Source organism: Stegostoma tigrinum, chromosome 20, assembly GCF_030684315.1.
Source record: "Stegostoma tigrinum isolate sSteTig4 chromosome 20, sSteTig4.hap1, whole genome shotgun sequence".
NCBI lineage: Eukaryota > Metazoa > Chordata > Chondrichthyes > Orectolobiformes > Stegostomatidae > Stegostoma > Stegostoma tigrinum.
Window position 1 is genome coordinate 52396209 of NC_081373.1, and position 13926 is coordinate 52410134.

The following is a 13926-nucleotide window of genomic DNA, read 5'->3' on the forward strand; positions in this document are numbered from 1 at the left end:
CAATGGGGTAAGGTTTCATGACTCTTCCCGATTCTGCCTCCAACGTTTGAATGCTCCTTTTGTTTTCAGGCAATTGGAACCGTATTCAAGGTGCAGTCCAAATGTTGAACTGTAAAGTTGGATTAATATTTCCTCTGAATCATCAACCACTAGTTCAATGTCGTCTTGGCTTTGTTTGTTGGCTACTTTGTGTTTGTTTATACAGGGGAAGCATTGTCACAAAATACACGAGTCAGAGTCACACACACCAAAAAATGAATGCAATCAATCTGTTGTATCTAATTGCCACTGGCAATTTAACTATAGATGGGTAATCTTGACTCAGAGTATTGGATGAGCAAACCACTTTGATCCTCAGATGTCGCCCTGAGTAATCGTCCCCAGGATACCAGTCTCACAGTGTTGCAGAGCCTTGTTTGTCACCATATATGATGGGCATCGATTTCCTACTACTTCCGCTCAGCTCTGCTTACTAACCTGTCCATGGATCTTAATAGCAACATGCATTTCTGCTGTACTTTTAACATCAAAAAATCAGCCATGAGAGGCCTTGTGACCCAATAGATTGGTCAGAGAAGGAACAGAGCATGAGAGGTGATGAGGCAGAGAGATTTACTAGGCGAGTCCCAAAGTTTAAAGCCAAAATGGCAGACAACATGGCTGCCGGTGGCAGAGTGGTGGGCAGCGCTGAAACCAGACCCAAAGCATTCCAAAAATGTGTATTTCATTCATACAGCTGTTCAAGAAAACAGTCTGGGGAATAGACTGATAAATAACCCCAACCTACCTCTGCAGCAATGCCAATCCCATATGTAAACCACAACCACACCATATTTCTGACAATTGGTGGGCTTTGAGGTCAGCACTCCGCTCAGTCATCCATTGTGTCAGTCGTTAAAACCTCAGCTTCCTAACTCACAACTTCAGTAACAAAAGAACTTGGATTTATGTCGCCACCATGACTTCCCGCCTGCCTTACAATCAATTAAATACTTATGAACCATAGTCACCATTATAATGTAGCAGAGGCATCAGTCAATATGTGTATGGTAAGCTACCACTAACAGCAATAAGATGGGTAACTAAAGCTATCAAAGTTCTCAGCAATGCTGACTGAACAATACACGTTAGCCAACAAGACAGGAAGAACACCCTGTGTGCTCCTTTGAAAATGCACTACAAGACATTTTACATTCTGAGAGGAACCAAAGATCAATTACAGCAGAGAAAGAGGCCAATCAGCCCATTGTATCTGCATCTTATTACATTTATTTAGATGCTTTTATTTTAATTGTTATTAAATAATTATAAACATTATTATCAATAAATAATCCAGCATAGGTAATAAGTCGATGGAATGAGAATTCACCAAATACTACAATGTACTTCAAAAGAATCAAAAACATTAGAATGGCATCCCCAACATTGGTCATTTAAGTCACAGAGTCATTGAGTCATACAGAATGGAAACAGACAATTTGGTCCAACTTATCTGCACCGATCAAGTTTCCCAAACTAACCTCGTCCAACTTGCTTGCATTTGGCCCATATTGCGCGAACCTTTCCTATTCATGCACCTGTCCAAATGTCTTTTAAATGTTATATCTATATCTGCCTCTACCATTTCCTCTGTCAATTCATGCTACATACGAACCGCCTTCTGTGTGAAAAACTCACCTCTCAGGTCTCGTTTAAATCTTTCTCCTCTCATCTTAAAAATATGCACTCTGGTTTTGAACTCCCCTCCCCACAGGAAAATACCTTTGCTATACACCTTATCTATGCCCCTTAAGATTTTATGAACTTCTGCAAAGTCACCCCTCAAACTCCTACAATCCATAGTGAACAGTCCCAGTGTATCCAGGTTCTCCTTATAATTTAAATCCTCCAGTCCTTGTAAATCTTTACTGAACCCTCTTCAATTTAATAATATCTTTCCTACAGCAGGGTGACCTGAACTGCAAACCTGGCCTCATCATGACAACCTCATCATGACATCCATTTCCTATACTCCTATGCTCAATGGTTTGAACAATAAAGGTAAGCATGCTAATTGCCTTTTTAACCACCCTGTCTATCTATGACTGAACTTTCAAAGTAATGTGTACCTGAACCCGTAGATCTCTCAGACAGCACTACCCGGGGCCCTACCATTAACTGTATAAGTCCTGCCCATGTTCATTTTACAAAAATGCAATACCTCACATTTATCCAAATTATGCTCCAACTGCCACTCCTCAGCCCAATTGTCCAATTGATCAACATCTCTTTCTGGTCTTAAATAATCTTCTTCATTGTCCACTATGCCACCAACTTGGGTGCCATCTGCAAATTTACTAACCATGCCTCTTAAATTCTCATCCAACTCATTTATATAAATGACAAACAAAAGTGGACCCAGCACCAATCCCTGTGGAACATCATTGGTCATTGGCCCCCCAGACTGAAAAACTCCCTCCACCACCACGCTCTATCTCCTACTGTCAAGGGCAATTTTGTATCCAACTGGCCAGCTTACACTGAATCCATTGTTATCTAACTTTGCTAACCAGTCCACCACACGGAACCTTGTCAAAGGCTCACCAAAATCCACACAGACAACACTTACTTTTTTACCCTCATCCATCGTTCTGGTCACATCCTCAAGCAAGTTTCTGAGACACGATTTCCTGTGCACAAAGCCATGCTGATTATCCCTAATTAGCCCCTGCCTCTCCAAATTCACGTAAACCCTATCTCTCAGAATTCCCTCCAACAACTTACCCATCACCAACGTCAGACTCACAGGTCTATAGTTCGCAGACTTTTCCTTACAACCTTTCCTAAGTAAGGACACAACATTAGCCACCCTCCAGTCCTCTGGCCCCTCACCTGTGGTTATAGATAATATAAATATCTCTGCTTGAGGGCCTGCAATTTCCTCCCTAATTTCCCACAACTTTCTGGCATATACTTGATCAGGTCTCAGAGATTTATCCACCTTTTATATTTTTTAAGACCATCAGCACCTCCTCTTCTGTAGTGTGGACTGTTTTCAAGATGTCAATATTTATTTTCCCAAGTTCCCTAGTCTTTCTCCATAATAAATACCAATGCAAAAAAATGCATTCAGCATCTATCCCACTTCCTGTGTTATACACTTTGTTGATCTTTAAGGGGCCCTATTCTATCCCTAGTTGCTCCTTTGCTCTTAATGTACTTGGAAAATTATCCTTAGCCTTATCAGTCCACACTATTTCATATCCCCGTTTTTTTCCCTCCTGATTTCTCTCTTAAGGATGCCACTACGCCCCATATACCCTTCAAGAGATTCAGTTGATCCAGCTGTCTACACCTAACATATGCCTCCTGCTTATTCTTGAGCTCAGCCTCAATATCTTTACTCATCCCCTCCTACCAGTTCTCTACTCCTACCAGACTTACCCTTCACTCTATTTGAAGCATTCTGCCTCTGCATTCTTGTTATCTCACTTTTGAAAGCCTCCCACTTGCCAGTTATCCCTCTTACCTGCAAACAATCTACTCCAATCAACTTTTGAGAGTTTGTGTCTCATACCATCAAAATTGGCCTTACTTGGTTAAGAACTCTAACTTTTCTGCAAGGCCTATCATTTTCCACAGCTATTTTAAAACTAACAGACTTTGATCGCTGGTCCCAAAGTGCTCCCTCACTGATGCTCCAACCTCATTTCCCAGGAGAAGGTCAAGTTTTGCTCCTGCTCTAGGGGGTACATCCACATATTGATAAAGTAAATGTTCCCTTTTTCCTTTGTTTATTTATTCATTCATGGGATGAGGGCGTCTCTGGCTACTTCAGCATTTATTGCCCATCCCTAATTGCCCAGAGGGCAGTTACGAATCAACTACATTGCTGTGGGTCTGGAGTCACATGTAGACTACTCCAAATGAGGATGGCAGTTTCCTTACCTAAAGGACATTAGCAAACCAGATGGGTTTTTCCAACAATTGACAATATATTCACGGTCATCAGTAGACTCTCAATTCCAGCCGTTTATTGAATTCAAATTCCACCATCTACCATTGCGGGATTTGAACCCAGGTCCCCAGAACATTACCTGGGTCTCTGGGTTAATAGTCCAGTGATAATATTGCTAGGACATTGTTCCCTTCTTGAACATACGTAATAAATTCCTTCCCATCCAAGCCCTTAATACTACGACAGTCCCAGTCCATGTTTGGAAAATTAAAATCCCCTACTGTTATTTTTAAATGTCTCTGAGATCTCCCTACGTAATTGTTCCTTAGCTTCCAATGATCATTGGTAAGCCTGTCAAGGTGATCGTTCCCTCCTAATTTTGGAGTTCCACGCATATAGCTTAACTTGACAATCACTCAGGAATACCCTATCCAAGTACAGCCGTAATGTTTTCCCTAATCAAAAACACTAACCCCCTCCTCTCTCACCTCCCTTTCTATCCTTCCTATAGCATAATTGAATTAACTCCCCAGTTGGGAATACTTTAGGCATCACATTTTCAAACAAGGAATGAATGAGGGTGGAGCTTTTGCTCTGAAAGGATTGTGAACAAAGTTCATTTTTTTTTAATGCTGAAAAATCTGGTTCAGCAACAATAAGGAAAGTCTTAACAAGCAAAAGGAAAACACTTCAATACTGCCGAGGCTTTACGTAGAATTGCTTTCACCAGTCTTTTAGAATTTTGGATCGTAGTGACTGTGGTATGAAATTATGTATAGTTACTGCATTGGTAATCATATATTTTAGTAAGTTAACATGGTGTTGATTTAAATTTCTGACTTCGTGACTTCCAGCACTCTCATGTAAATGCTATCAGTTCTAGGATCCGATATTATCACTAATCACTAGTAAGGACACACCCAATCTCTTGCAAACTGCCAATTCGTTAAATGTTGTACACTGTCCTTACAAAATAGCATCCCTGGGGGCTAAAAGTAAGAATCTGCACTGGGGGGTAATATATTTTCTGCATTATAAACTCCTTTGATACATCAAATATTTCCACACAAACACAACACATACAGATGAAAGCAACAAATACTTTTATGAAAGTGACCAAAGCAATATAAGGCAATAATCCTTCCCATTAATTGAATGAGAAAGTCTTTGACCATTTACTCTAACAGATGATTTAGTTCATGAATCATTGGCCAGCGACAGACAGAATTTCTTTTATTACAGACTGAATTCAGTTCATCTCTGCTTTGTAGAGTTGAATGACAAAATCTCTTCTTTGTGCACAAACTGTAGATTCAAAAATTCATCTCAGGATCCTGTTGTGTGAAATAATTGCACATTAACAAATTAGTTCATCCCAGGCTAACATATCAAAGAAAAGATATATGTGCCCTACAGGAGTACAATGCAGATTAAGCAGAATGATAACAATGAAAAAGAAGTCCTGGAAATACTCAACAGGCCTGACAGCACAAGTGGAAAGAGGTGGAAAAAACTGGCGTCTTAACTCTGTTTTTCTCTCCATACACGCTTCCAGCACTTTCTTTTTTTCCCAGATTTCCAACATCCACACTTTTTGCTTTTACCTACAGTTTGCCTGCTTTTAAGTACACAGTTCTTATTGCACGGCATTATGCAATTGGAGCCACTGAAGTACCCATGCCAACTCCACAATCATCTCTGGATTAAAATATGATTGAGAATATTATTGTGTTACTATATCAAAATGTACCTGACCATAAAAGGCTCACCAGTTTTGGGGGAATCTGGAATCTGCCTGGGAAAGTAGTTGAGACAGGAACCCTCATAGCTATTAAAAAGGTGGGTGAGCACTTAAAATGTCATAAGTTTGTCGCAGGGACCAAATGTTGAAAAGTGGGATTGATGTACATTTAGACCAGTGCTTTGCTGGTGACACTTGGTGGGCTGTAGGGCCTCCTCAGTAGGGTCTAGGCCCGAAACGTCAGCTTTTGTGCTCCTGAGATGCTGCTGGGCCTGCTGTGTTCATCCAGCTACACACTTTGTTATCTTGGATTCTCCAGCATCTGCACTTCCCATTGTCTCCTCAGTGCAGTATGATTCAATGAATGAATTTCTTAAGAATATAAGAAATGGCCCTATAAGCCTACTCCTCCATTCACCAAGATAGTGATCTTTAATTCCAATTACCTATCTGCTGCACACATAACTCTTGACTCCCTTATCAATCAAAACTTTGTTTAACTCAGCCTTGAAATATATTCAATAACTCAGCCCACTGTGTCCTCTGGAGAAGGAAATTCCAAAGACAAAAATGGGTCCTCTGGTTCTAGATATCCCCACAAGGGGAAATATTTTTTTCAGCATTTATCGTGTAAAGTCCCCTCAGCACATTTAATATATTTAATGAAAACTTGGCTCCAGCAATCGTCTAAAAATAAGCATATGTATTGTTTGACCGCGTTACAAATGTAACTGGAAAACATACGCACTTGCTTGTGCAGAGGTTATCAGGCTGCATTTGAGTGTATATGGAACAATGAAATGTGGTAGGAAGTTCTCTTCGGTATCCAGCCAGTGCCCTGGGAGCTGCTCGCTGCTTGCCTGACCCTGTGACGGCTCAGGGCGAATCGACATACTACAAATCCCAGGAGGCAGCACGCTTTGACGCAAAACGCAACGTAATGACGTACAGGCCTCTGAGCCCTTCGATGGTGTGACGGTTGGCAGCACGTGACTGTGGACGTGCGGGGCGAAGACAACGGGCCCGGAGGCCGGGGATTGTCTAGAGCCGGTGGCGGGGTGACCAGAGCCCCAGTGGGGAGGACCCGGAGCTGGGCGCCAGGACCGACTGGAACCGCGAGGTGGCCAGGGACTAACCGGAGCCGAGGGGGTGGGCCCGGGGTGCGGGACAGACCGGAGCGGAGCCGAGGGGGTGGGCCCGGGGTGCGGGAACAGACCGGAGCCGGGAGGGGGCGGGGCCCGGTGCGCCAGGACCGACTGGAACCGCGAGGTGGCCAGGGACTGACCGGAGCCGACGGGGTGGGCCCGGGGTGCGGGGACTGACCGGAGCCGGAGGCGAGTGAGAGCGGCGGACGCTGGTAAGGGCTCTCTGCCCGTGCCTGTCTCCCTTGTGGCTGCACCATGCCGGGGGACCGCATGGCCACGTCCCTGATCCAGAAGATCGCTCGCCAGGCCCGCACCACATTCAAGCTGCTGCCTCTGGCCGAGGCCGGGCCCGGCTCGGGACCGGGCCCTGGGGCTTTCCAGGACAACCTGAGCCAGCTGAGCTCGCTGCTGGAGAAGGTGAAGGCCGAGGACTTGAACCTGGCGCCCCGCCGGAACCAAGGCCCGCGGCAGGCCGGGCCCCCGGTCACCTACATGCACATCTGCGAGAGCGAGCACTTCTCCATGGGGGTGTTCCTGCTGCAGGCTGGAGCCTGCATCCCACTGCATGACCACCCGGGGATGCACGGCCTGCTCAAGGTGCTCTACGGCAGCGTGACCATCGAGTGCTTCGACAAGGACGAGGGCAACCAGGCGGCGGCTGGCGTTCAGTTCAACCCGCCCCTGCTGCAGGGTCAGCGGGCCAGCCTCCGCCGCTCGCTGCGGGCCTCCAGCGGCCTCCTTGATCAGGCGAGTGGGCCGTGCCTCCTCACCCCGCGGCTCAGCAACATGCACCGGATCGAGGCGCCGAACGGACCGGCCGCTTTCTTGGACATTCTGGCGCCGCCGTACGACCCCGAGGCGGGCAGGGACTGTCACTATTTCAAGGTGCTGCAGCCAGTACCGTGTAAAGCCAGCAGCCCGGCTCCCCCGGAGCAGGAGGCCGTGTGGCTGCTGGAGGTGCCGCAACCTGCCGACTTCTGGTGCGGAGGAGAGCCTTATCCCGGCCCCCAGGTGGCCCCTGACCGAGAAGCGAGCCCGAATGAATAGTAATGTACCCAATAACAGTGAAGAACCCTTCACAAACTATTCAGCTAACCTCTGTCCCCACCCGCATGGTTAAAGCTCTTTTTCTTGTTGTAGAGTCGACCCACCTTTTCAATTATTTTGTTCATAGCCGCACCAAAAATCAATATCCCCAAACTGTACTGCGGAAGAATGAAAACCAAACTTTGCGCCTTGGCCATTTGAGTTAGAAGTGGAAAAGGTGTGTGATCCTTCACATCCTGTTGATTTTGGGCAGTAACACAAAGTTTCAAGACAAAATGCTGGAGAAACTCAGCCCATCTGACAACGTCTGAGGAGAGAAGGAATTTACATTGAGTAAAATATGCCTTTGGGCTATGAGATATATAACGGATCGGTCCAGCCTTATCTTCAGATTGTCAGTCTGGCACTTAATTGGTAAACATTATAGTGATTTTATTGACAGTGCAACCAATTATTGATGTTGTGTTTAGCTGGAATGCAAACTTTATAAATCCTTGTTACCTCTTCTGCCCTTCAGAAGTACTAGTTAATGCGTTCAGTTGTTTTCTCAAGTTAACAAGTTTCTGAGGACGTGACTTTATTTCTTTTCCAGTAAGAACAAAACACTATTGGTAGAAAATACTATTAACTCATGATTTGTATTCATGTATGACCAACTGTATTTTCATATAGAATTCTGTGTTAACTGTTTTTCAAAGCAGTCGCCAACCTGAACTTAACAGCCACTAGAAGGTACAAGTGGGCAAACATCTTAAACACTTCTCACTTCCTTTTAAACCAGTTGCCTCCAGAAATTACTTAGCCCACCCAAGCACTGTTGTGTTTTTTTTTGATTAAATGTGGTCTATGCTAGTTTTGGCATAAGTCTTTTAGGAAAGGAGTCATCAGGAGTTCAATGCCCATAATGTTTACCAGCACCTGGGCCTGTTTGACTTGTATATTTACTGTGATGCTGTGTCGGATGCATTATCAGAGAGTCATTTTGCACTTTGGATTCCAAACTGCTGACCTTAACAATGTTAGCCAACAATCTAGTCAGTAAAATCTGTTAGTCTGGGCAACATCCAGGCATATGAAATGTTGAAGGGGTTTTGGAAGGGAGGAGGCAGTATGCGCAAAGATATTCTTACTGACATGTTCATGAAACTACTGTGAAATTAAAAGCATTTATGGTAAGGAGGGCTGTAGGAGCTGCTTCGGTTTAGCTCTGTATAGTACTAGCGAGTTTTGAGAAGACTTGTAGCTCAGGTTGAGGTTCTGGATGTAAGTTTTCTCGCTGAGCTGGAAGGTTTATTTTCAGATGTTTCATCATCATTGTAGGTAACATCATCAGTGAGCCTCAGGTGAAGCACTGGTGTTATGTCCCGCTTTCACCTAAACACATAAATAGAAAACGGGACATAACATCAGCTTCACCGGAGGCTCACTGACGATGTTACCTCGAATGGTGACGAAAGGTCTGAAAATGAACCTTCCAGCTCAGCGAGCAAACTTACATCTGTATAGTACTTCCTTGTTAACGTTCGTATGGTGGCTTGATTTTCAAAAGCAACATGACAATGGGTTGGAAACAATCATTTTGGTTTAGTTAAAATGGTAATAACTAACTGCACTATAAAGCCCTCATTTATAATTAGTTATCAAGATCATTCTATACATTTAAACTGTTCTTTCTTTAAAAAACTGGGAGTAGATTTTTCTTGTAAATCTGCAATGCACACTTATTGCAAAATCTACTTGGAATGACTGACTTTATATTGGGAAAGAAGACTAAATGTAATCATAAAAGGGAAACGTAACCAAAGGCTGACTTTATAATCAACAGTACCCGAAGAAGCAAAGGGCTGAGATTTTCAGATTCATGTTAGTCACAATTTTCAAACACAGAACTTCAAATAAAATATCCACTGAAGTACATTTATTTATCCAGCTGCACCATGTCCAGTGTTCCCTTCCAATAGTGGGGCTCTGAAAGTTAGTGACTGTGCAGCCTTGTGCTACATTGCAGCTCTATTATGATTGTGTGCCCCCTCCCCTGTAATATAATATTCCCTTTTTGGTTTGTTGAGTTCTGCACTATTAGAAGTGTGGTTTTTTTAAATATTACCTTATCCTTGACACAGTGGATGTGATTTTTTTTTGCAGGATCTGTGGAAAGGTGAAAATTAGACCTATTGAAATAAGTTATGAAATTGTCCTGCCTAAGTGGTTGAGTTTTTTTTCTTGTGTGATCATAGTGTTGAGTAAGTTGACCATGTAGTTTTGCATGCTGTGGTTCCACAATCCTCGTAATGCAGTTTATTAAATACTCCATCTGAAAATACAGTGCAGAACAAAATGTTTAGCCATTTCTTTTATTCAGTATTGTATGAATAAAATGGAGTATGAGAAATATGATTTTTGGCTCACTTGGCTGACTGAATTATGCTTTTTGCATTGGTGGATTAAAGATCATATTTGCTTTTTCATGTATTATCTTACAGTTGTACCATTTCACCGTATATGACAAAGGATATTCAGTTTATTAGAAAATATTCTTGAGCAATAAAATGTATAGAATATGATTTTACTGATGCTGTATTCTTCAAAATGTTAATACTGGAAGTTTAAACACATTGAGCATTGTCTTAAATGTAATGTGGTCACAAATTTCAAAATTCCTTACAAACTCCCAAAAATTCATTCTCATGTTTGAGTAATACATGAGCAATCTTGAACTTGCCAGGTAGTAACTGAAGTGCTGTTGGCACAAAGCCATCTTAACACCTAAGGTTTAGATCCAAACCACTACAGTTGAGCTCACAAACCAGAAGTAGTGATGATTTAGCCACCAGTAAAGCAATGCAATGGGACAACTAAATGTAAAGTTAATATGTAGGAAAAATATATACTGTACAAAAAGTGAGTGGTTCACATTAATGGCTGGTGGCTTCTCCATTAGGCTCTCCAGTGCTAAACAGGAGTTCAGGATTTTGAGAGGGGAAAAAATCGTAGCTGTTTCAGTAAATTTTTCTCATCTATAAACATTTGGGTGAAGCCTAGCCAGCAACAACTTTACTGTGCACTGCAGCCATTTCTGCACAGTTGAAGCTTTTTAAAAATATCAGTGTAGTAGTCAAACCAAACACCTGAGCAGCAGCATGGAATAAAGGTATAATTTGGTAATTAAAAATCTGAAATGTTTCTGGGTGCTGCCAAGTTGTAATAACAAGTAAAACAATTTTCTTTGAGGTTTGTTGTGGTAAACTTTCAACTGGACACATACTCAAGAGGCAGTATCATAATTCTGGCCTGTGTATGTCAACTTGGCTTTTTTTAGTTCAATGCGAAGTTCATGAGATTAAGCGTACTTTCCGGAGAGTGCTACACTGTCAGAGATCCCATATTTCAGACTGAGACTTTAAACCGAGGTTCTCTATCTGTCCTTGGGTGCATGTAAGAGATACATGGTACTAATTGAAGAACAGGACAATGTTATTATTCTGGATACTGTCTATCCCTCAGCCTCTAAAACTAACGGGTATTCTTTGTTTCAAGGGTCTTTCTGTATAGAAGTTGCTGTTTTAAAATGCCTCCATATCTTTGTGTGCAATTGAGAAGTCACTCATTAACAATAAAGCACTGAATTATTTTGGCATTAAAAGGTACCCATGTACCTTCCAGGTGCCAGTTTGTTTTTTTTAATGGAACCAGTATGGAAAATATAGCCTAACAGGTTATGTTGCATGTATGCTAGGCAGAGGATTTAGATCCCGATCAGTAACAGTCATTCAGGTTTCCCTGCTGCATCTGACTGTCTGTCTGGGATTCTATTTCTACCTGACCTGCCTAACTCATTCGATCTTTAATGTTTTTATCCGTTATGTGCTTGATCAATTCCTCCCTTATCAGAATTTCAAACTTGGTCACTTCTTCCTTTTATTTGTGTTATCTGTAGAATGGGGGAGTTCTTGTATACAGGCTGAGACATCACCATCACTATCTATGAACCAATGTTAAATCATTAACATAGCAGCTGGAGAGATTCCAGCATGTGCCAAAATACGTCTCTGCCTCTGCCTCTGCCTCTGCCTCTGTCTCTGCCTCTGCCTCTCTGCCTCTGCCTCTGCCTCTGTCTCTCTGCCTCTGTCTCTGCCTCTGTCTCTGTCTCTGCCTCTGCCTCTGTCTCTCTGCCTCTGTCTCTCTGCCTCTGTCTCTCTGCCTCTGTCTCTCTGCCTCTGTCTCTCTGCCTCTGTCTCTCTGCCTCTGTCTCTCTGCCTCTGCCTCAGCAGAATGAACCCAGTAATGCACACCATGTGAGATCTTGCTCTTCTACAGTCAAATCAACAATTTCTGTTTACAACTTTATTTGTCCTATCCTCATTGTTTGTTTGCTTTTAAATCATTCAACCAGATCTCCAGGCTTAGATTGTGCAGTTTGTATGTGAGCATTCAGCATGCCACATCACATTTTGACAATACACATTTCCTGTATTAAATCTTGTGTGAAGTCATTCTGACTGCTCAAAACCTTGGCAGCCGGAATTTTCTCTAGTGTGCTGTGATTTATTAATTTTTGGCATCTATATATAGATTTCTATACTTTAACCCTTTGTTTCCAGTGCACGCTGAACAGCTCAATGATTGTATCGTCTGATTGCTTGTAGTTTGATCTCTCCCTTCACAGCACCGTCAGTTACAAAATCTCTAGTCATCACAGCCTTGCATTTTGGAATTCTGTACCTAACTCCTTCCATCTTCCTACCATATCTACATTGCCACATTGTGTCTCAGAAGTATTTTATTGACTTTTTAAAACATGCCAGGATGCATTGAATGGTGCTATGCAAATGATTGCAGGTCTTTTGAACTCGTTGAAATGAAATTACGACTCAGGTGTTTCAAAGCCTTATGTTGAAGTGCACTGATTATAAAGTCAGTAATAAAATGCGTTGATTAAACATAACCTGGTTCTGCCATCATTCACGTTGTCTCTGCTCTTTATTAATAGTTTTGGGTGTTATGTTGCAGCTTACTGATGCACTAAAATAGTGCAAGCTCTTGTCCACACTCTTTCTCCAGCCCCCCCCCCCACAATAGTAGTGGACAGATATTTTATGGATTTGTAATGTTTCAAATTGGGAATTGATGTTGAATTTCAGTCAGTAGTGGGAAATGAATTTGTGGGAAATATTGGAGATAACTTGTCTTCTGAAAATCGCTTTTCCTCATTACTAACTTCCTCCTGGTCTGCAAAAATCTCTAAGACATCTTTGATCATGTTTCTATCTTTTGTTTGACTTCCATTCTTTCCATCATTCTTGTAAAGCCTCTGGTAATGAACACCAAGTAAATGTGTGGTGTTTCCTAAAAAAAAACTTCAAACAGCATCAACTAGTGAAATATAAACTGCTGTTATACTTTAATACTTTTAAAATGGTTTTACTCTTTCAAGGGTGTAGCTTTTCAATAAAATCTAATTCTAACTAACAGTTTTTAAAAACACTTGGTTTTAATGCATGCTGTATGTTTCAGTTGGAAAATGGTAACTAAAATTAATTGGCAAGTGATGGATTGAAAACAAATAAGGTTCAGATGCAAAGTTTAGAGCGGTTTTCATTTGCCTGTATGGTAAGTTGGTGTCTTGATCTAACCTGGATCAAACAATATCTGATTATTTATTTAACGAATTGTCAATCAGTATTCTGGACCAACATCTTTGAGTGGTTAAGGAGGTAGTCTAATCTTACTGTAGTTCAAAACCTGTAAAATTTTGTAACCATATGCAGGAAAATACATCAGGATATCAATATTGTAAAATGTACAACGATTGCACTGCTTATATCTAAGTTTAATGTTAAATAAATGAAAATACAAACCAATACTAAATGTTTTTTAATTGAATATTGTGCTACTTTAAATATAGTCACATATATATGTTTGTTCATGGGATATGGGCATCATTGCATGGGCCAACATTTATTGCCCAAATCTAATTGGATAGAGGGTTGTGGAAAGTCAACCACATTGCTGTGGGACTGGAGTCACAATTTAGCCAGATGAGGTCAAAATGACCT

At 42.0% G+C, this 13926-nt stretch overlaps 1 protein-coding gene across 1 annotated transcript; it reads left to right on the top strand.

Annotated features, from left to right (window-relative positions):
- Window positions 1-6616: 6616 nt before the first annotated feature.
- adoa (2-aminoethanethiol (cysteamine) dioxygenase a) lies at window positions 6617-13722 on the top strand. The gene has a single exon (XM_048551584.2). It carries the CDS (start codon window positions 7079-7081, stop codon window positions 7868-7870), a length of 792 nt encoding a protein of 263 aa, XP_048407541.1. The 5' UTR covers window positions 6617-7078; the 3' UTR covers window positions 7871-13722.
- The last annotated feature ends 204 nt before the right edge of the window (window positions 13723-13926 follow it).

Excerpts from the sequence above, each read along its gene's own strand:
- adoa (XM_048551584.2), top strand. The coding sequence starts at position 7,079 with ATGCCGGGGGACCGCATGGCCACGTCCCTGATCCAGAAGATCGCTCGC.